Here is a 23,507-nt window from a genome sequence, read left to right on the forward strand (position 1 = left end):
TCGATCACTCCCTATGCTATGCTTGGGAACTGCTCCGATCACTCTCTAATCACAGCTTGGAGACTGCTCTTCTCAATTATATATAAACTAGGTAGCGTGCCCGTGCATTGCTACGGGACAACTAAACTTTTGTAAAAAAAACATATGGATCACATGAAATTAAATACCGATGTTAAAGTGACATGTAATCCAAAAGGTAAATTTCGTGAAATTAACATAGTCACAGAGAACGCGACGTTGCAGACTCACCTTTCCATATGCATTACAACGGGAGTAAATAATACTTTTATAATTTGAGCATGTAACGTGTTGTATCGTTAAAATGAACGATAATGCGAGTGTGATGTTCGCAATGTCAATATTACAAATTGAATTTTGTGAATGGCTAAAATTCTCATTGATGGTTCACAGTCATTAAGGTATGCATTTATAGTATTGTACATTTATACATAGCCACATAAAATATATATCCAATATAATATTACCATAACAAGATTAATTGATTCTTCAACCTTTTAGAAGTAACATCTCTTTAAATTATCAGTTTACTTCATACAAGACTGGTATGCCAAGGTCACCCTTCTTCATATTTTAGATAGTAACATGCCTTCAACTATATGCCCCAGTATTAAATTATGATCCAGTTTAGTATGTTTTCAATGCTTCGAAACATTGTTCTATTAGTATCTGGTATTAGTAACTCAATGAAATGTAGAAAAATTACTTAATTCAATACAAAAGAGTTGTAATGAATAGATTATAATTCTATTCTACTATAATGGGACCATCATACTTAAGAAGTCACACATCTTGAAATTGCAACAAAGCTACTCACCCTTTCTAGAACACAAGTAGTTACGGGAGGCAAGCAAAATTTCAACATGTTTTGTTTCTATTATTAAAAAGCCATTTTGAGCACCATGTATGTAATATTCATTTTTTGCCAATCATCAGCGTTAATTGTCCCGTGCAAAATACCATATTCTTTCCTACTGCTACTGAACAGGGTCATCTTGACAAAACAAATAATTTTAGGTATGTTTTTCAATTCATGGCTACACCCTATTGAGAAAGAACTCTCAAGGCAATTTGTAATTTCACCTAGAAGCTCTTAACAGATAGCAGCATCTGCTAATTCAAAGGCTAAGTATCATGAAGTTCACTATCATCCACCTGTGCCAGAAGCCAGGACGTAGTTAAAGTCCAGCAGAATTGGTACCCTGCAAACCCTGGAAGCCAAAACCCAAAATGAATATTAGCATCAGTCGCATAGGAACTTCACTACAGCTTCAAGAGAAGTCTACAGCTATTTTGTTGATTACGTAAGGTCTGGTGGTATTGATCTAGTTCACCTACTGCACTGTAGGAATCTACCAGTACAAAATAATGTAAATCGGCCTTACTTATGACGAAAGATAGAATTTTTTTTCCTTGGTCCAACTGCAAAGGTAATGGCCATGGAGGGTACTAACAGTGGCAGGAAGACGTGATCTAGTCAGATAAGTGCTGAATGTGTCTCTTGTCCATCTTCTCACTGCTCTAAAGTTTCAACTATCTGCTAAATGGGCTTTATCAAGTGTCTGGACTCTGAAGTCACATTAGTAGTTAATATATAGTAACTGTTCTAGCCTAGTAAAGTATCTGCTCCAACCTAGATCCACTTTCATCAGGGTAGCCTTTCAGCTTTCAGTCTGCGCATTTGTTTCATATGTATATGGTAAAGAATAATGGGAGCAAGAAAGCATTTGCACATATAGCACCATCTAAGCGCAGCCAGCCTACCAACACCTGATCGTTGAAATCAGGGCATCTAATTTTTTCTGATTGAAAAAAAATCTAATCAGATTCTGTTCTTAGACAGAAAAAATCAACCCAATAAGTCACAGGATGGAACAAACGAATCACATTGGCTGCAATAAGAATTAGACAAGGAATGAACGAATGAGGTTCGGGTGCTCGATTTCGCACAACATCTTTTGTTCTTTTTAGTTGTATTTCGCACAGCACAAAGGGAAGAGAAGGGTGGGCATACCTGTTGGGTCTTCGTCGGAGTCCTTGTCTCTGACGGATGAAACCGAGAGAGTGCTCCAGTGATTAATTTAGCCAATTTAAACACCATGAAAACGCTACACTGTGGTACCCTATTTCTGTTTAATCGGCGGTTGAACCCATTTAATTGACCATTTAGCCCGAATAAAGGCTAAACAGTAGGTGCCTCACACCGTTTAATGTCTAGGAAAACACTGCTTATGAATCTGCTTACCGAATAAAGGCTAAACAGTAGGAGCAAGAGAAGGCTTTGCTCATAGTGAATCTGTTACCTCAATTCCACCAACCCATTTCCCAGTTTTTTTTCCTACAAAATGTTAGCTTACCATAGGTGGAGTGATATCTATAGGCATGCAAAATCACAGACATCTTCTATGAGGGTCCAGATTTTCAACATTTGAAAGCAATATTACCATTTTGTCTGATAGGAACTTTTAAGTAATAATATCTTCTAGTAACTTAACAATAACCCAAGGAGGCAAGTATTTAAAATAGCATAGTAGAAATATAGTTACAGTAGGTGGAGTGATCTCTATAGCACAACACAACAAACACTGAAAGATCAAAATGCAATCAGAGAAACAACAGCTAGCAATGCACACTCACATATGGTATCTTGGAGGCCTTGTCGTTCACAGCAGCAGCCACGCCAAGGGCAGCGAAGAACCCCAGCCCTCTGCACAGCCACGCCAACGCCTCGTACTATCCATCAGCAAACACAGAACCAATCATACAACCAAATCAAACCAATCCACACGCCTATGATGCTGCGCTGCGCACGTATTCGATGACTGATCAGGTCCATACTACCTTGCCGATGTGCGGGGCGAGGCGGTCGATGCAGGGTTCCGGGAAGGGCGTGCCGTTATCCCACAGCAGCTCGTCGTTCACGGGAAGCTGCAACCCAAACAAAACCAAAAAAAATCCCCAGATCCAATCGATTTGAGACGGAAATTCACTGGGCGGGGATGAGGAGAGCACAGTTCATACATGCATTCGAGATTCTGTAGATAAAGCATCGCTGTGCATTCGAGATATTATAGATAAAGCATCGCTGTGCATTAGAGATATTATAGATAAAGCATCTCTGTGCAAAAGTTCAGAATTCATGATTTGAGATTATATCTACCAAAGAAATATTGTCAGAACATGAGAAAATTTGATCATGACTTTCAATGAGCAAGTCAGTATCATGAACACAAGACAAGTGACTCAGTAGTCAGTGCTAAAGGAGCATATCGATACACTGAATATTGGAGTGCAAGAACGAAAGTAAGCTATATACATGAATATCTTTTACTGCAAATAAAGTGCGGGCGTACCTCCTCCTCCTTCTTGAACTCCTCCCAGATGCGTCTTGTTCCACTCTGAAAAACTAAAAATATCCCAGACTCAAAGAAACGAGGAAAAGAAAAGGAAAGCAAAGGGAGCAGAGCGTACGGCCTCTTTGGGATGAAGCAGAGCTCTCCATGGGAGACTCACTGCGGTGGGCGAACTCGACCATGGCGTGGCTGCACCGGCCATCCGAACCAACGGGGGGGCAGCAGGGAGGAGCGTGCATCGATGCCGAGAGGGCCGCGCTCTTCCACTCGGTTGCCGGGCACGGGGAGAACGATCTGTACCTAACTACGCATATTTTCCCCATCGTGAGATGAACACAGCAAACCTAGCTACTCGCCTAGACAAGAGAATGAACTGTACCCTGCTGAGGCGACGGTGGCATGAGATTTAGGTCTCCCCTAGGATCCGCGCACTCCTTTGCTCCCCTCTTGCAGCGCGTGGGGTCGCAGGGATCTCGCGCTCGCTTGTGGCCGAAGGCGGGCGGAGGATGTCCATGGTGGCTGTGTTGAGACGGGCGCCATAGATCGCAACCGACGGAGGCAGTGGAGTCCCTTTCCTACCCGAGATCGACGGAGACAGGTGCCACGGATCGTGCCGCCGTCGTTGCAGGCGTCGTGGGAGGGGAGGCACTGCAGGGTCCAGGGCGTACCAGCGTAGGCGATGGGGGAGGATGGAGGGGAGCGCATGACGCGGATGTGAGGGCGGCGGCCAATTCAGAAGCTGTTCGATGGCATTTGATTAAGTCCGCTCTGCCTGTGTGGCATTTGGAGGGAAGTGAAGGGATCGCAGGAGCGCGGCAGGACGACCGACGGATGTCGCACGAAAAAACTGTCCACTCTTCAGTCTTCTTTAGTCTTTTTAGTTGTAAAATAAGGAGATTAGACTCATATACGACTGAGGAGCGATTTTAATTTTTTAGACTTTGCTACAAGGGTCATACTTTATCTTCCAGCAAGCTTGGGGACTACAACGATACGATGCACCTGGCAATACATTTCTGTGTTAGAATTTCTACGCGGATTTTTTTTAGACCCTAGTGTTGACGGTCCTTAAGTACCAAATATAATCAGCAAATAAATAAAGAAAAGGATCCAAATGCAACCAACACCCAGACTTAGGGTTTTATCTGGCAGAATTCCACGAGTTTTGGTGTTTGTCTATTTCTGTAGGGGGTTATCAGGAAATATAGAAGAAAGGCCCACACGTCGGGTTTACATAGAGATATTAACATGTCGCGCAGTTTTCTATAATCTAGAAGACTCCAGAAGCCACGAGAACAAACGGGAAGGTGATCGGGCCCGGGGGCAGGGCGCCCGCCCTCCCCCCTAGGGCGTCCGCCCTAGTGCAGAGACAAATCAGGACCTGTCTCGCGGATTACGATCCACCGACCTAAAGGATCAAGGATAACCATTCAATCAATGTCGGTTTGATCCGACGACCCAGATTCACTTGAGGGGACTATATAAACAGACCCCCTAGCCCCTACAGGAGAACAAGTTCATCATAAAGTTGAGAGGAGCCCTCGAAGGATAGCCTCTCCTCTAAATAGACTTAGGGCTTAGCATCCAATGTGAGAGTAGAATTAGTTCTTCTAAGTTCTACTAGATTGAGAGAGATAGAGTGGAGGTGTAGATCGGAGGAAGCCCGGCCTGTCGGTGTCTACTCCGAGGTTGTACCTGTGGGATCAAGTTCTTCTAACCCGAGGCTTGCTCCTACGATTCTTCACTAATTCGACTTCTAAATTCTAGTAAGTTCTTGTTTTATTGTTCTTTGGTTTATGAGTTTACTTTAATCTCTTCCGGTTGAGTTCAGAGTAATCATTGCTAGCGTAAATGTGGTGTTTGGGCTAGGGTACTCATAGATATCCCCTGACTAGCTGGACCGTGGTAGTAGTGAGGAACGTGACATTTCCGAGTTACCTTTGCAGCCCACATCTCGTTAACAGGATGGGTAGGGTTTATAGGTGCGGGTCGAACATCCTTTGTGGTGTCTAGATTTCGTAAGCCTCCCCAATAGAACAGTAGATCATCCTTACCAAGGTTAGAACGAGACTACGGTTGCAGTCTTCTCTATACATCGCTCACATCGAGTCACATTCTTTGTAGCCTAAAGGGTAGTAGCAATAGATTTGGTTACTCAGATGCACGCTTTCTCCCAGTGGTAAAAATATAAATACGATACTCTAGATAACCTCCCGGGTGAAATGCTCACCGATATCCGTGCGCTTGCGGATCATTTCCTGATTGTGTTACCAAACATCAACAAGCATTTCTGGTGCCGTTGCCGGAGAGAAAGATGGTTTGCTGAGATAACTTTAAGTCTTGTTATTATCTTGTATTATACTTTTATTCTTTTATTCTTTTATCTTTTTATTTTTTCCATCTTTACGGATAACTCAAATTCCATACCTATTATTGAATTTTTTGCACCTTCGGAGACCAGCCATAGACCATGGGAGTCAACAAGTCCTTTCTTGGCCCCTAATTATAATCTGTGTCCGGAGTTGATTGCAATAGGCCAAAACCAACCCTTTTCTATAGTTGAGGTCCTATCTTTTAATCAAGAAGATAATGAACTTTTAGCTGCACCTAAGGAATCTTTTAATCTTTCTATAAATTCTGGTTTAAACCTAGCCCTACAAGACCATGTTTTTTCTCGATATTTTCACATTGGTCTTAATCATATAACCTTTGATAGAGTCTTTCTTTCTTTATCTATTAGTAAAGGAAGGTATGTCTTCATTCGTGGACATCCTTCTTGCACTAGTCTTCATAAAAAATTCCTAGAGATAGAGAAGGAATCATCTCCCAGACAAGGAAAGGAAGTTTCAATAGCCGATTTCCAAATATTTCAATCCCATGATTCGGCTATCCAACCCATCCTTGAGCTTAATAATTTCTACTATGCTCTTTCTCTTGAACCTCCCGATGATCCTATGAATCTCTCTAGACATCCCATGCATAAGAGTCACCAAGACCACAAGGAGGATCGAGAAGAGCAACATCAATGGCTAGAGGGCATTAAAAATTCATGTGCTATCACCATTGAATGGATGGATAAAACAAACTTGAGAGACAATCCTAGAGGAATTTTAAGCAATCACGAAGAATCATTCTTGGAGTTTGAGAATGAGAGAAACAACACTGAGCATGGAAGTTATTTCATAAATACCTCACCAAGTCCTTGCTCATATGAAACATCTCCCCAATCAATTGGTCTCTCCTACCTTACCACATTTGAGATCTCCAACCCCCTCTTCCTTTCTATTTATAAAAACTTTAAAGGGGCGGTTGTCGATGCATATGTCTATAATAAATATTGCAGATCTCGGTGAGTTGATCTTGATATAGGTCAGCGTTGGAGGGGAAACCACTTCGCCGACATAAATTGATGGTTTCCGAAGGACAAGCTTAGTGTCCTAAAATAAGCACTTATCAGATCGTAACATGAACTTCTAATTATTTGCAGCATTGCCCTGTGTGTTGAGCATATAAAGATAATTGTAGAAATATTCCTTCGGGTACTCTTGTCACTAACCTTTCCAGAATTGGAGCAAGAAGATCGGATGAATGACAAGCACAAGGTATGTCCAACCAATCATCATACAACTTTGAATTAAATTCATCCAATCTTGAATTTTGCAAAATTCAAGCTTGGGGGAAGTACTTCACATGAAAACATCCTTTGCCAAGTTGCTATGTTGGTTGTCCCTACCTTTAAGACATGCTTGATTTGTTAAATGCTAATCACACTACTTCATCTCCACTTGAGTACATCTCTATAAAAGCCATCACGCTACCTTTGTTTATCCTAGTAAGTGTTGGTTTGGAAGTACTGGACATACTTCCATTGGCATTTAAATTAAGCATAGTGCTTAGGTTAAATAGCCTACCTTAATCTGATTAGACATGGAGTCTAGTTTGGTTGTTGAACTAAAAACTGCTTGTGTAGACATTGGTATATTTTGTCGGACTAACCCCAGCAGGAAAACTTTCAATATCAACCTGGGAAGTCCTGAGATACAAACTCACATTGGAGATAAAGGAGACACATGAAGTTTAATGGTTTGCACAAGGAAGACATAGCTCATTCATCATAGAGAGATGATCCATGGAACGAGACAAAGAGTGCCACAAACAAGATACACACCCATTACGAACGGGAAGCTTCCACAAGGTGAGATGGTACCATCACTCTTCAATTAAGGTAACATCTTAAGGTACTTGACTATCGCTTTTATAAGTTTCTCCTTGGTTCTGGCGTTCACATAAAATAAAGAGACAAACATGTATGATTTATAACTCCAAATTAACCAACCCAACTGATTCAGCATGTTTAGTCCTTTAATCTTTGTTCCTAGTAAGCTAAAATGTTGCACATTTAATCTTTGGAAGATATAAGCAAAACATAAATATAGAAAGATTATCTTTACATAAGGTTGAGCAATCTGATTTGACAAATGTTTTAAATGCTACACTCATGATCTTATTATCCATCAACTTTGTTTTGCTCACTATGTTTAAGGTTAGAGAAGAACAAATACACTTTTGGTTCTGTTGGTGTTTTCCACCAACAGGGCCCATGCACTTGATCTCTGCCTTGTCCCTATGAGCAGGTACACTTCGAGCAAGACCTGAAGGAGTTTTACAACTCCCAGACTCCACCAAGTGAAGGGCTTGGACCTACGAGCACAAACACACTGGAGATACTAGACACTCAGGCAATCATTGCCCTGAGATGCTTGAGGACGTAAACTACAACAACAACAACTACTACTACCGCTCTCAACAAAATCAAGGTTGGAATCAACAGAGGCCTAACTACTCAGAGAGGTGATCCAGGACGCCCCGTCATCCCGATCTCCATCGGCATGGTGGACTTCCCAGAAGCACTCTGCGACTCTGGCTCCAGCGTCAACATTATGCCCAGGCTTGCAAATCGGACACTAAGTTTCCCAAAGGGAATATTGAAGAACCTCTGCGTCCGAGGAGGCCATTCTTGAACGCCTCGGGAGCTGTCATCTACGCTAGTGCTGCCAAGATCAGTTTCTACATCAAGAGGAAGAAGGAGACGTTTTCCTTCAAGAACAAGATTACACAAATTCCAGAGCAATCCCGACATGAACCAAGAGGACCAACAGGAGGAACAGGAACAAGCAAATGTGGACCGAGTCAGCTAAGATGGTCACTGCAGTTCAAGGAGGTCAAGATCGTCGACTTAAGTCACCGTTTCTGATCAAAAAGGATGACCCAGCTCCAGATGGCAGATCAGACATTCTGAAAGGTTGAAGGTTATTAACATGGGAGAAGACGAGTATGATCCATCCATCATCCTTGAGAGACCGTTCCTCAGCACCGTTAAAGTCATCATCTATATTGGAATCGGAGAAGTCCACATGCACTTCCCCTCTGAGAAGGTACGCCGCTATTTTACTGACCTTAACTATATAGTTGAAGACTCTAAGCAGGTCAGGACAAGAAGAAGACGACGCCAACCACAACCAGAGGAGGCAAATCATCAAGGACAGATGGGCAGACTACGAAGGAGAAGTGGTAAGGTTTGAAGACATACAGCTTGAACAGAACTGTCCTGAGGAGACCGTAGCACCGAGTCAGATGTGGAGAGAGAAGATAGTTATACATGAAGAGCAGGCGCCGCCGGAACCACCGACTACACCATCTAGTGAATCCCACGACAACTGAGAAAACGGAGAGTCCCGTTCGGAGGACTTAAAAACACCGAGCGCCGTGCCAAGAGGTAAACTTGGTAGTTGTCATTTCCCTTCAAATTATTTATTTTCCTTAAATAGCTTGTTTAGTTAATCGGGTTCATACTATCTTGAAAAGAAAATAAAAATGTTAAAAAACAGTAAGCCCCATGTGAGTATACGAGTGGCACAAAACCCATAAGTACATTCATTGTGGTGGCATAAAAATAAAATAAATATTTTTTCTGCTCTATAAAAAATGAAAATATAAAAATAAGATTGTGATCCTACCAAAGAGAGTAACATTTATTGAGGAGGCTCAACATGATAAAGGCTAAGAGATTTTATGCTAATACTTAACCAGTTCCACAAAGCTTTGTTGTCTATTTAAGCTCCACAGATTTCAAGGATCAAAGAAGACTAGCCGGCGGAGGATATAGTAATCGCTGTTAGGGTGCTGCCGACATTCAAACACACCTCCGTCACCTGCTATCTACATCAGAAAAAATTACGTCAAAATCCAGCTTGAGGGAGAGCACCCCCATTTATCCAGCTAAGTGTTCTACTCACGTTTATACTTTACTCAAATAATAAAAAGATGCATAATCATAAAAATCTAAATAAATATTTTGTGTTGTTTGCTTAGTTTGCTAAATAAATAAAGTTTGCTATGAACCCTCATGATAAGCTTTCACATGAAAATGATGAATAGTTGCTCTGCCATGACTAGTTCTCAAAAATGAAATCTCTCACAAGTTTATGCATGACTGTTATGAATTAAGATTTGCTCTAAACCTGAACTTGTGGGAAGAGTACCTGATCAAAAGTCTAAGTCGTTGACGGATATGATATGGGAAGGTTGAGCTGTTGTTTATCTGTTCCTAGAGATGCTAGAATTCTGGAGAATTTTATCTTTGAAAATCTTTAAAATAACACATGATGAGTTCTTGTATGATGAGAGTTTAAATTCCTACCACAGCCATATATACATGCTTATTAGACTTTGAACCATATATTTACTTTTTACTGCTTATGAGCATTGAGTGTGGTCAAGCTGTGTAGACCCTTAGGAGCTCGTCATGCAGTTAAAATCAAGATTCACTTGCACGTTCACTCATACATGCTACTTCTACTCCGGAAGTACGCATCCACATACATCCACTCATTTCCATCTCCAATCCACCCAAAAGTATTCTACTCCTAATCCGGGAGAGAATAGCCAAAAACATTTTCCTATCCCTGTTATTCCCTGTGAAATAAATGCTCCAGTTATTTTGGTTACTACCACTTGCCACATTATTCTAGGAGATGAGTGCTCTAAAAAAAGAAGAAAAAATACGAGGAAATAAAAAGGGGCAAGCGCCCGGAACCTCGAAGAAAAGAAAAAGTGAGACGAGAGGTAAAAATAGACAAGTATCCGACAGTAGAATTAGGGGTACAAGATACCCACCTGAGAGAAAAAAAATAAAGAAAAAAATATAGAGCATCTCATTCTCCTCAAAAAGCTTCAAAGTGCAAGAAAGGTATGTATCCCCTAAAAAAAGAGCAAAAGTAGAATTAGACTTTCACCAGTGTTATCACCATCATCACCATACACCATTCACTCGCCACACATGCACATCTTGATTTGACTTATTGACTTGTTCTTCTGGATCCATGGTTTGACTATGCAATAAATGTCTTATAAGTATGTATTATCTGTCTCCCACCTATGAGCTCCAGATATCAAAACCTTATTAGAGTAGGGTGAGAGAGAAGGCAATATCACTATGCCTCATACCAAAAATACCACATATTTTGAGAGAAGGCATATACCATTACTGCCTTGGTAAGGATCCAGAAATACCACAAAGGAGAGATTTGAGAGAGTCATACAAGGAATCTCTGAGTTTTATTTGAAAATCTGCAAAAACTCCAGAGCTATAGTTGATCAAGAACAAGAGACATGATGCTTGACTTGACCGTTCTATCTTTTAACTGCTCAAGACACAAGTGACGGTTGCAAGCCCCATGGTGAAAGGTAAAATGAGTAAGTTTTAAGTCTTAATAGTTTGCTCTAACTCAGAGATGAGATCTTGCTTGAACGTATGTGTACTTTTTAGACATGAAACCACTGCAGAAACTCTTGAGTCCATCCTTGCTCGGGGACGAGCAAGAGGTAAGCTTGGGGGAGTTTGTTGACGGTCCTTAAGTACCAAATATAATCATCAAATAAATAAAAAAAACATCCAAATGCAACCAACACCCAGACTTAGGGTTTTATCTGACAGAATTCCACGAGTTTTGGTGTTTGTCTATTTCTGCAGGGGGTTATCAAGAAATATGGAAGAAAGGCCCACACGTCGGGTTTACATAGAGATATTAACGTGCCGCGTAATTTTCTATCATCTAGAAGACTCCAGAAGCCACGGGAACGAACGGGAAGATGATCGGGCCCGGGGGCAGGGCGCCCGCCCTCCCCCCTAGGGCGCCCGCCCTGGTGCAGAGTCCAATCAGGACCCGTCTCGCGGATTACGATCCACCGACCTAAAGGATCAAGGACAACCGTTCAATCAATGTCGGTTTGATCCGACGACCCAGATTCACTTGAGGGGACTATATAAGCAGACCCCCTGGCCCCTGGAGGAGAACAAGTTCATCATAGAGTTGAGAGGAGCCCTCGAAGGATAACCTCTCCTCTAAATAGACTTAGGGCTTAGCATCCAATGTGAGAGTAGAATTAGTTCTTCTAAGTTCTACTAGATTGTGAGAGATAGAGTGGAGGTGTAGATCGGAGGAAGCCCGGCCTGTCGGTGTCTACTCCGAGGTTGTACCTGTGGGATCAAGTTCTCCTAACCCGAGGCTTGCTCCTAGGATTCTTCAGTAATTCGACTTCTAAATTCTAGTAAGTTTTTGTTTTATTGTTCTTTGGTTTATGAGTTTACTTTAATCTCTTCTAGTTGAGTTTAGAGTAATCATTGCTCGCGTAAACGTGGTGTTTGGGCTAGGGTACTCATAGATATCCCCTGACTAGCTGGACCGTGGTAGTAGCGAGGAACGTGACATTTCCGAGTTATCTTTGCAGCCCACATCTCGTTAACAGGATGGGTAGGGTTTATAGGTGCGGGTCGAACATCCTTTGTGGTGTCTAGATTCTGTAAGCCTCCCCAATAGAACAGTAGATCATCCTTACCAAGGTTAGAACAAGACTACGGTTGCAGTCTTCTCTATACATCGCTCACATCGAGTCACATTCTTTGTAGCCTAAAGGATAGTAGCAATAGATTTGGTTAGTCAGATGCACGCTTTCTCCCAGTGGTAAAAATATAAATACGATACTCTGGATAACTTTCCGGGTGAAATGCTCACCGATATCCGTGCGCTTGTGGATCATTTCCTGATGGCGTTACCAAACATCAACACCTGGCACCACATGTCTACATCACCTACTACCACGCTCGGAGACTAAGTGGGCACACTCCACCTTATGGTGAATATGCTTGTTTTTTCAAACCCTATACTTTTCAAAAAAAGTAAAGTGGGCACACTTTGAGGAAAGAAATCTTTTTTCTCAAGAACACCATGCATTATTTGGACAACCTACTTCTTCGGTGTCAATGGCGGTCGACTGTCATCCACACTAGTTGAAGAAGCTCAAGATGACATGTCGAATCATAATACATAGTGCTCGGGGACTAGCTGTGAGGGTATAAACCCCTATACCCTTATGACTAGGTTTGGGCCGAAAGGATTGGCCCATTACAAGATGGTTCGTGGCTTGATCGATCAGCTCAGAGTTTTGCGCAAGGAAGGCAGATGTGAAGATCAAGCAAGATCCTAGTCGGTTAGAATAGGAATTGATATCCAACTATCTATGGTAATTGTAATCGACTAGGATTAGTTTCTAGATTTGTAACCTTGTTCCTCGGACTATATAAGATGGGGCAAGGGACTCCCTCAACACAACTCATAACCAATACAATCAGACGCAACCGTACCTGGATAAAATCTTTGTCTGTGTCTTGTGTCACCATCTAGTTGGTAGCTTGCGCAACTGTCTGCCGACAATCTAGTACCTTGGGCATACCCCTAGGTAGATTGCCGGCCATATTTCGTCGACAGTTAGTCGGCACGATAAGTTTTAGAAAAGACTATTCACCCCCCTCTAGTCCGCTATCTCGACCCTTCACCAGTATGCACTAAATTCAAAATTTCCCATATATACTATTCAAATATATAAGAATCTTTTTGCAAGCCCTTCAAGAGGTATCATCAATTCTAGCATGACAGTTATGAAATTATAGTACTTGAGGTACCATTTTGTAGTATTTAGCATCTCCAACGGTTCTCTAAATAAACTTGCTATTCTTTATTTATTTGGCAAATCTAGAAAATAGACACTCCAACCGTTTGGCAAATGGGTTGCTATTTTTTGGCAACTTGCCATCCGTCAGCATTGCGCGCAGCTGAGTGACTTGCCATCAGTGATTTCGGCCATCGCTGCCTTTTCTCCCGCATAGTGGCTGTAGCTGTTCAGTACATGCAGGTGTTGTTCTGGCACGTAGTGGCTGCAGCTGTCCTTGGCGTTTGCACAGTTCAGATGCAGGTGTAAAAGTTTCTTATGACTTGTGATGTGATGTTTGCAATTTCTTTCTGTCATGCCAGGATGTGTTGTTTGCAATTTCTTATGACTTATGATGGCATGCATCTTACATGCTCCTGCTGTGTGTGGACAAAAAACAAAGCATCAGCCGAGTGCATGTACCAATTGCACGGTTTTGTGGTGTGAAGTGCAAACCCGAACGAATTTGTGTTGTGGCCACGCACGCGATCAATGAAGGAACAAATTAACTGATATGGTTGTTGATTGTGGGCCTTCTTTTTAAGTTTACCAAACCCAATTAACAAACTATTGGAGATAAAAAAATTTCACTTGCCATATGTAAACTTGTCAAATCATAAGATTTGACAAGTAAATTTTACCAAACTGTTGGAGATGCTCAAAAATCTAGTTATAATTTAGTTACTTATTGAAGGACAGTAAAAAGTCCCAAGAATTTAAAGTTTAACCAGCAGCTTATCTAAAATGTTATATTTGTGAATGAAACAAAAGCAAAGTATGTATAAAATATCCCTTCCACATATAATACTCCTATGTTACTAATGAGTAATGACTAAAAACTTTTTGCTCAGGGTTGTTCATGGCGCAGCAAGATAAACTGATCCCATGTGGCTATGTGGACCAAGTTTAACGTTTCTAGACCTTGTGCTAAAGTTCATTCTCGACCCAATAGCAATCATTGGTTCAATTGTTCTCGGACTACGCGGTGACGTCGTTCGGGTCGCCATTATACACGTACAAATACATCAACGCACATAAAGCAATCTCATTCAAAAATCAATCATATCCCTAGTATTATAGCTATCCAATAAGGAAGCAAAGAACACCATTTTGGTGTCTGAGAAACTTAAGAGAAGTATTTCTTGATGTCCTCACACCTTAGCAATTACGGTCAATGTCATAGACATTGCGTTCTCCGAATAAGACTTATTATGAAATGGGACATGCATTTATCAAAACCTATTTTGTTCCTTGTTAGTCATAATATCCACCCCACTTGGAGTACGTTTTGGTTTCTTTTATTATGCTTCTTTTTTTTATTCTTTTGTTATGATTGGCGCCAAATCTTCACGCCAAACACTGTTCATCAGAGAATGCACACAGCCATTTCATTCAACACGAATAATAAAGTTATCCAATGAAATATTATTTTTTACAAAAGAAATCGAAGTAATAATTTCTATAGTAATGGCACAGTTTTGAAGGGAAAATAAAAAGTTTTGAGTTTTTTTTTGAACGTAAAAAATAAAAAGTTTAGGCCTTGTTTAGTTTCCAAAAAATTTTGCAAAATTTTTCAGATTCCCCGTCACATCAAATCTTTAGACGCATACATCGAGTATTAAATATAAACGAAAATAAAAACTAATTGCACAGTTTGGTCGGAATTGACGAGACGAATCTTTTGAGACTAGTTAGTTTATGATTGGACAATATTTATCAAATACAAACGAAAATGCTACTATTCTTATTTTACAAAATTTTTTGGAACTAAACAAGTCCTTAGAGCAACTCCAACAGTTTGCTAAAACTCACTTGACAAATTTATAGTTTTGTCAAGTCTCAAAACCAAATGTCAAGTGAAAAAAGAAGCATTCTCCAACAGTTTGCTATTTGGGCTTGGCAAAAGAACTTGGCATCTTAGGATTTTTTGCCAAAATCACAAAATTGAGTCTCCAACAAGTTGGTAAAACTAGTTGGCAAATTGGAATACACGTGATGCCAAGCGATGGAGGACTTGGCATATTTGTCAAGTGAAGGAGGAATTTGTCAAGCTCACAAAATTGCCAAGTAGCTTTGTCAACTTGTTGGAGGCTGTTTTTATGGTTCTGACAAAAATACAAAAATTGTAGGATGCCGTGTTCTACCTGCCCGTCAGCAACGCCTGCGCTCTTTGTATTGGCGTGTCACAGAATTAATTACTCTGGCCCATTGGATCCCAGCCCATTTCACGTCTTCACACCTCAGCCCACCGCACCAGCCCCACCAGCGATCCTTGAGCCCAAGAAATGAACGCCAACTCCCTTCCGCTCTGCGGTCCCCACGTGACAGAGGCAGTAAAACTGCCTCCGGTCCACGGACCCGGTGCACGAGACCCACCCCGCTCGGAGTCCCTTTTGGCGCGAAGATTTGGCGCCAAGCCGCCGCCTCCTTCCCGCCAAGACCACTCCCCCACCTGCCGCACCCTTCTTCTTCCCCAACCCTATTCCAAACCCTGCTCCAGACGGGAGTGCCAATCTCCAATTCAAAGCCCTATTCCAGACCCTGAATCTTACACAAGCCGCAGTCGTCCGTGATGGAGGCGTTCAGTGGGTTCTACGTGGACGAGAAGGCGGCGCGGGTGGAGAACATCTTCCTCGAGTTCCTGAAGCGGTGAGTCAGCCGCCGCCGCCGCCGCCGGAGCAGCCTTTTTTTTTGGATCTGTCCATCTGACTGAGGCGGTGGGGATGGTGTTCTTGGACTTGCAGATTCAAGGAGTCGGATGGCGCGGGGGAGCCGTTCTACGAGGTGGAGATGGAGGCGATGCGGTCGCGGGAGTCCACTACCATGTACGTAGACTTTGAGCACGTCATGCGCTTCAACGACGTCCTCCAGAAGGCCATCTCCGAGGAGTACCTCAGGTGAGACTAGACTTCCTTTTTACATTTTGGTTTGACCTGATGGAAACTGGATCTGTGAAAGTAAATGGGACAGGTCTGGTTCGGTTCCTCGAATTTGAGATCGAAATTGGTCCGAATTGTTATGCGTTGAGTGGACACCAAGTGGGGGAAATGGGGATGGGGCGATTTGGTTAACCTTTGGGGATTTCTCGGTTGGATTTAATTCAGGACAATCAAAATATGATTCGATTTGTGGAGACTGGAGAAAGAAGTACTAGTTTGTTATCAGCTTTCAAGAACCTGTTTATTTGTTCTTTCATTATAATTAATTAATTGGAAAAATAGAATTTTTTTGCTAAACTTTGCACTTCAATTTGTGACCTTTGTAATGTGTCAAAGTAAGCTCTAACAACTGGCCTCTTCTGTTGTATTCAGGTTTGAACCATGCTTAAGGAATGCATGCAAGAGGTTTGTGTTGGAGCACCGGGCTGGCGAGAACCGTGCCCCAATCATCTCAGATGATAGTCCCAACAAGGATATCAACATTGCCTTCTATAACATCCCGATGCTGAAAAAGTAGGGCCTACTGCCCCAGTAGATCTTATATTTATTTTCTTTATTTCATTTTCAACTTTAGGAGAAGAAAATGTTATTGTCTTGTGATTTAGCATGCTTCATGGATTCTGCAAAGCGATTGTCTTCATCAATTCTCTGACAAATTCTATGTGAATGCTTAATTGCAAGATCGTCAACCAAAAACTTGACTGAAATTACTGTTATGACAGACTGAGAGAGCTTGGGACAGCCGAAATTGGTAAGCTCACAGCAGTAATGGGTGTTGTGACACGGACAAGTGAAGTGCGGCCTGAACTATTGCAAGGCACCTTCAAATGCCTTGACTGTGGGAATGTTGTAAAGAATGTGGAGCAGCAGTTCAAGTACACTGAGGTATTACGTCTGAACATATACCCCATTATCCTTTCACTAATGCATTGTGTCTAATGATGGACTCTTGTATCTTGTTTACAGCCGATAATATGCGTTAATGCAACTTGCCAGAACCGAACAAAATGGGCCCTTCTCCGCCAGGAAAGCAAATTCACAGATTGGCAGCGGGTCAGAATGCAGGAGACATCAAAAGAGATACCTGCTGGGTCGCTTCCTCGTTCCCTTGATGTCATTCTGCGGCATGAGATTGTTGAGAAGGCTAGAGCTGGGGACACGTGAGGAAGCTTCTTTTTTTACTTTATTCCTCTCCTTGGAATGACTTTATTTGACTGAATGTTTTGTTTCTGGCATTTCCAGGGTTATATTTACTGGAACTGTTGTTGCAGTTCCTGATGTTATGGCACTAACTTCACCTGGTGAACGAGCAGAGTGTCGCAGGGAAGGTCCTCAGCGAAAAAATGGAGGTGTTCAAGAAGGTGTAAAGGGCTTGAAGTCCCTTGGAGTTAGGGATCTCTCTTATCGCCTCGCTTTTGTAGCAAATTCAGTGCAGGTATGAACTCTTTTGAGCACAGAAGTTCCATCTCATTAGTGTCATCTTAAAATGTCTTAAAATAGCCATATGTTTTACCTTAAATGTTATTAGGTCGCAGATGGCAGGAGAGAAGTGGACATCAGGGATCGTGACACAGATGGCGATGACAGTGAGAGACAGAAATTCACAGTAAGTTAACTTCACAATCTAAAAACTACTGCTTTTCCATAGAGGAATGGGAAGGTTATTGTTCCTGAAAACAAAACCTGCAGAAGTACTCATGTTTTTTAGATTATCTTCACGGCTGGTTTAACCATGGTTACATATATTTTTTTGTGACAAGTATATGAATGCTCCTTCAAATCTTTTCAACTCATGAACTGTTGAATGCTCATTGTTGATTTGCTATTTATTGTTGATGCATACTGAACTATGCTTCTCTGCAAGTATCTGTTTTCTTGTGGCTGTTGGATGTATTCTAAACATTTGATTTTCGCTTCTAAACTGTTGGTTGTTATATTTATGTTCAAAACCATCTTTTTTGCAGGAAGAAGAGGAAGATGAGGTTGTTAGGATGAGGAACACTCCTGATTTCTTTAATAAGATAGTTGATAGCATATGCCCTACCGTCTTTGGTCATCAAGAAATTAAGAGGGCAGTGCTTCTTATGCTTTTGGGTGGTGTTCATAAGATAACACATGAAGGGATCAACCTGAGAGGTGACATCAATGTCTGTATTGTTGGCGACCCAAGCTGTGCAAAGTCCCAGTTTCTAAAGTAAGCATTGTCATGGCATTTTCTTTAAATCTGTCTTGTTATGCTTTGATGAACTTTTTAGGTATTTGAACTTAGTGCTTCTGCTTTGCTAGATAACACATTTTGCAACAAAAAAATTATAATCGTGCATTTGTGCTGATGAGGAATGTCAGTAACTTGCCAACTTGTTTGTGTGCTACTGAATGTAGTGTTGGTTTTTAGCTGCTTGGACATCTTTTGTTGAATGATAATATGAATTATCTATCTTGAAATGCCAAGTATCTGTGTTACAGTTGCTTTCATTTTTGTTTTACTAAAATAGACCTCATCAAATTGAATTCTTTCCTTCATTAATCATAACGAAATTTAAAATGTGATTTTCAATCCAATTGTCAGGTATACTGCTGGTATTGTTCCAAGATCTGTTTACACATCAGGGAAGTCGTCATCTGCTGCTGGTCTGACAGCAACTGTTGCTAAAGAACCAGAGACTGGTGAATTCTGTATTGAGGTACTACCAAAATTTAGAAATATATTTCTTTTCTCAGAACAAGTATTGTTGAATGCAAACAAAACTTTGAGAAATCTGTACATGCTGGTTGCCTAATTCTAGTGTGGGTGGTAACAATTGCTGAGTTAATAAACAGTGGTAACCATCAAGAAGTTGAAATCCATTCTCTTTTTTTTTTCTGGAATATGCAGGAGAGCTGCGCATCATTGCATTAAAGAGAAATGCATTCTCATAATCCTTTCATGAAAACATGCCTGCTTAGATTCTGATGTGTTTTGTTTGATGCTCCCCTTGCTTGCAGGCTGGTGCCCTGATGTCTGTAATATTTTGTCATGATTTTTTCTCTTAGATTCTGATGTGTTTTGTTTGATGCTCCCCTTGCTTGCAGGCTGGTGCCCTGATGTTAGCTGATAATGGCATTTGTTGTATCGATGAATTTGATAAAATGGACATTAAGGATCAGGTATGTCTACCAAAAGCTTATGTTATATTCTCTTTCTTAATAGTCATTCATGTCAAAAAGTCATCATGGCTTGTTCCTTACATCCATTGTAGGTCGCTATACATGAAGCAATGGAACAGCAAACAATTAGCATAACCAAAGCAGGAATACAGGCAACTTTGAATGCACGAACATCAATTTTAGCTGCAGCAAATCCGACAGGTGGCCGTTATGACAAGTCAAAACCACTTAAGGTAACTCAATCTCATCTCATGTCTATAAAATTTTACAGTGCATATCTGAACATTACATGTTATGATGTGAAAACTAAAAGTTGTTAAAATCTAATTCTTTTTATTTGCTGCAATCTCTTCCAGTACAATGTGGCATTGCCCCCAGCTATTCTTTCAAGATTTGATCTGGTCTACATCATGATTGATGAACCTGATGAAAACACTGACTACCACATTGCTCATCACATTGTAAGAGTCCATCAGAAACGTGAAGAAGCACTTGCCCCTGCATTTAGCACAGCACAACTGAAGCGTTATATTTCTTTTGCAAAGTCTTTGAAACCTCAGGTTTGCCTCTTTAGTGCTCTTCAAAAAGGTCTCTTGAGAAAATGGGCTTCAACTTCTCGTAGACTTATAGTTGTCTCCTTATTTCATTTCAGCTGAGTTCAGAAGCAAAGAAAGTTCTGGTGGAGTCGTATGTTACCCTTCGTAGAGGGGACAGTACTCCTGGAACTAGGGTTGCTTACAGGATGACAGTTCGACAATTGGAAGCATTGATTCGGCTGTCCGAAGCTATTGCTCGAAGCCATTTAGAAAGAGTTGTAAGTATACTAATTCACTTCTATCACGGATCATGTTCTTCATTACCACTTGTCTATCTGTTCTGATGGAATCATGGAATATATTAAGTCACTTGGCCTTTCATGGACAATATGATCAACCTATATTTGATCTTCATGCTGCTTGCATTGGTATTTCCATTACTTTGTGACTAACTTCATTTGGTATTGAAATCTTTTAGGTTCTCCCAGCTCATGTCTGCCTGGCAGTTAAATTGCTCAAGACATCCATCATCAGGTGATTTGGTTGAACTGGTAACCTTTATATGAATGGATGTGCATAATGATTTCACTGATGCGAACCTCATTGATTTTGTGTAGTGTTGAATCAAGTGAAGTTGATCTCTCTGACTTCCAAGATGCTGAAGATGGAACAAATGTACCTTCTGAGAATGATGCTGGACAGCCAGCTGAAGAAGATACTGCTCCTCAGCAGCAGGGTGCAGGTGGGTTTCCAAGTGTTAACTTAATATGGCTGTCTTTTTATTAGGTTGTATCTAACTGTTTTGTTATTTATGTCAAAACACTAGAAAATGACCAAGCAGCGGACAGCGGTAAGAAGAAATTGGTAATAACTGAAGAACACTTCCAGAGAGTTACTCAAGCTTTGGTTATGAGACTAAGGCAGCATGAAGAGTCAGTCAAGAAAGATGGTACTTCTTCTGGATTACTTTGTCTTCTAGCCCTATTAACTCAACCATATCCATGCATTTTTATCCTAGCAACAGTCCAGCTCAAAACCTATACTTGCTTTGCTTAACAAAAGAACTGTGATAGATATCTAAACTTGTTAATGAACTAATGACTCAGCAACACAAACATGAACCATCTTTTTTTGGCTTTTGGGAGACATGATTTCTTACTTGGATTGCAGTTGCACTAAGTGGAAAAGTAATCTGAGCGAACTTTTAAGTCTCTGTTGGACTAAGTAATTATTTTGCAACTTACACTGGATAAATTTCTTGACTATCATCTTATGAACTATGAATGATTCGATGATATATGTAAACACTAGAAACCTCAATAGATTTTCTTCCCTCATGTATTGGATTGTTTCTCTATGCTGTGGCATTCAAGTTATATGCCATTTGTTGTTGCTTATTGGACCCTGTGGTGATGCAGGCGATGGTTTGGCTGGCATGAAGCAAGGGGATCTTATCATTTGGTATGTTGAGCAGCAGAATGCCAAAGGGGCATATAGTTCTACAGCAGAGGTGAAGGAAGAAGTGAAGTGTATCAAGGCCATTATAGAGGTGAGTCCTGCAGTAATTTCCATCCTGAGTGCATTCTAACTAAATGAACACCACACATCCTAGCATGACGATGCACCTAAAATCTTCATGTGTGTACATATGCAGAGACTTATACAGCGGGAAGGCCATCTTATAGTCATTGATGAAGGCACAGCAGCCCCAGCCGAAGATGGCAGTGGCGTAAGAAGAACATCAGAGAGCAGAATATTGGCAGTTAACCCGAACTATGTTGTTGATTAGCAACAGCTTTGTAACATGCTGCTAACTCAAGTCAGCTGATGTGGTTAACGAACATAAGCTGTAGTTCGGGTGATGTGCCTGTTGTGCCCTGGCATTGTTGTACCATCTCCGTCACTGATGTGCTCATTGCAAAGGAGCACATGATCCTCAAAATTTATAATTTGTTTCCTCTTGCTTCTAGGCTTAGTGATGCATGATAATTAGCGTATGTAGTCTGACTATATAATTTTGACCGTGTTTCCCTAGTGAAGTTTCATAGCATCAGCTTGATTTATCAGTCAATGAGTACTGCAATTTCCTATTTGCGTTCGCCCTTTTTGGAATCCATTTAAATGGGATAAAATGTTGCTTATGAGCATTGAATCCTCTGCGTCAGAAGAATAGCTGTGCTAATTGGTGAAGAATGTCACAACCCATTTATTTATTTATTTATTTATTTGATTTGTGAGGAAATCAATTTATTGGCCATTAAACTACAGGCCTTGTTTAGTTTCAAAATTTTTTTGCAAAATGGGTATTGTAGCGTTTTCGTTTGTATTTGACAAATATTGTTCAATCATGAACTAACTGAGCTTAAAAGAGTTGTTTCTCAAATTATAGGCAAATTGTGTAATTAGTTATTATTTTTATCTATATTTAATGTTCTATACATGCGCCGCAAGATTTGATGTGATGGAGAATCTGAATTTTTTTGTAAATTTTTGCAATACCTAGGGTCTGTTTCGCACAGCTCACATGATTTTTTTTGTCAAACACTCTTTTTCAAAATAGTTTCATGAGTGAAGGTATTTTTCTTCTTCTTTTACAAAGACATGAGTTGGAATTAAGTTGAAAAAAAGTAACGTATTTTAGCTCTCTCCCATTTCTTTCTTTCATCTATGTATGAAGCTGCTCGTGAAGCTATTTTACCAAATAACTTTTTCAAAACAACTTAGCTTTCCTTAGAAAATTGCTCATGAAACTATTTTTTCTAAAAAACTTCACTAGTGAAGGCAAACAGGGCCTTGCACTTAGAATTACAGTTATACTTTCTTTATCTTTGGTCATACTATTAAAGGGGTTTAACTATTTAAGGGTTTAAGACAAATAACTTGACAAAGTTGGAACCGAGAGTGATTAGATGCACACCAGCTCAAAGAGTGGTCCTAACGGGTTGAGAAGAGAATGGGTAGCCTTAGTGGCTCAAAAGAGCTTAACCCTTAGTGTGGGGTCCAACTTGTATCACAGGTAGTGACCACTGGAAAAAATCTCAGTTTTCTCTTATCCATATTTTACTTCTTTTGTACTTTTTGAGCGCTTAAGACGTTGATGGGAAAATAGACTTGAATTTGTCTTTTTAGTGTCGTGTTCTAGATAGGTTTCAATTATGCATGCATATCTTTTTTTTTTAAACAATGGCAGGAGCTCTGCCTTTCAATTAAGATAGGAAAAGAGAGTTATATATAAGCAGAGACACTCGAAAGGAGGTTTGAATGGATCCCGGGGTCCTACAAAGACCCTACAAAGACCCTCCCCTAAGAAAAAGCAAAAGCCCTCTTCCTTTGCTCTATGTCTTGCTTAATTCTTTCCGCCACTTGTGACGTCGTTTCTACCGTGTTGTTGAAAATCCTCCTGTTTCTCTCCTTCCAAATATTCCAAAAGGTATAGATTACTACCCCGTTCAGCCGTCTAAGCTCTG

At 40.8% G+C, this 23,507-nt stretch overlaps 2 protein-coding genes across 12 annotated transcripts; one reads left to right on the forward strand and one right to left on the reverse strand.

Annotated features, from left to right (window-relative positions):
- On the reverse strand, positions 875 to 4,183 carry LOC8058284 (NADH dehydrogenase [ubiquinone] 1 beta subcomplex subunit 8, mitochondrial). Of its 11 annotated transcripts, none has more exons than XR_002447643.1 (6): positions 3,751 to 4,181; positions 3,490 to 3,675; positions 3,372 to 3,424; positions 2,860 to 2,946; positions 2,033 to 2,751; positions 875 to 1,229 (listed from the first exon to the last, which is right to left on the reverse strand). XR_002447643.1 is itself a non-coding variant. In XM_021447774.1 (6 exons), the coding sequence occupies exons 2-6, from the start codon at positions 3,608 to 3,610 to the stop codon at positions 1,197 to 1,199; spliced, it is 390 nt and encodes a 129-aa protein (XP_021303449.1). In that variant the 5' UTR covers positions 3,611 to 3,665; positions 3,751 to 4,183; the 3' UTR covers positions 875 to 1,196. The 11 variants fall into 11 exon arrangements, 8 of the variants coding, with proteins under 8 accessions (XP_021303449.1, XP_021303445.1, XP_002440834.2 ...); XM_021447774.1 differs by having other exon boundaries at positions 2,656 to 2,751; positions 3,490 to 3,665; positions 3,751 to 4,183; XM_021447770.1 differs by having other exon boundaries at positions 2,656 to 2,751; positions 3,372 to 3,416; positions 3,490 to 3,665.
- On the forward strand, positions 15,862 to 22,123 carry LOC8066643 (DNA replication licensing factor MCM6). The gene is made up of 18 exons (XM_002439444.2): positions 15,862 to 16,067; positions 16,163 to 16,315; positions 16,730 to 16,870; positions 17,080 to 17,242; positions 17,324 to 17,517; positions 17,600 to 17,792; positions 17,886 to 17,963; positions 18,322 to 18,551; positions 18,927 to 19,041; positions 19,430 to 19,504; positions 19,597 to 19,737; positions 19,861 to 20,064; positions 20,157 to 20,318; positions 20,519 to 20,574; positions 20,658 to 20,782; positions 20,867 to 20,989; positions 21,459 to 21,589; positions 21,695 to 22,123. Exons 1-18 carry the CDS (start codon positions 15,991 to 15,993, stop codon positions 21,827 to 21,829), a joined length of 2,496 nt encoding a protein of 831 aa, XP_002439489.1. The 5' UTR covers positions 15,862 to 15,990; the 3' UTR covers positions 21,830 to 22,123.

This window comes from Sorghum bicolor, chromosome 9 (assembly GCF_000003195.3).
Source record: "Sorghum bicolor cultivar BTx623 chromosome 9, Sorghum_bicolor_NCBIv3, whole genome shotgun sequence".
In the NCBI taxonomy this organism is placed as follows: Eukaryota; Viridiplantae; Streptophyta; class Magnoliopsida; order Poales; family Poaceae; genus Sorghum; species Sorghum bicolor.

Bases quoted from the DNA above. Each gene is read 5' to 3' on its own strand.
- LOC8058284 (XM_021447768.1), bottom strand. From the start codon at position 3,772: ATGCCACCGTCGCCTCAGCAGG. The intron at 3,425-3,489 runs GTACGCTCTGCT...GGATATTTTTAG, and splicing joins TGCTTCATCCCAAAGAGGCC to TTTTTCAGAGTGGAACAAGA. The intron at 2,752-2,859 runs GTAGTATGGACC...GCTGATGGATAG, and splicing joins TCGCCCCGCACATCGGCAAG to TACGAGGCGTTGGCGTGGCT.
- LOC8066643 (XM_002439444.2), top strand. From the start codon at position 15,991: ATGGAGGCGTTCAGTGGGTTCTACGTGGACGAGAAGGCGGCGCGGGTG. The intron at 17,964-18,321 runs GTAAGTTAACTT...TCTTTTTTGCAG, and splicing joins GTGAGAGACAGAAATTCACA to GAAGAAGAGGAAGATGAGGT. The intron at 20,990-21,458 runs GTACTTCTTCTG...GTGGTGATGCAG, and splicing joins AGAGTCAGTCAAGAAAGATG to GCGATGGTTTGGCTGGCATG.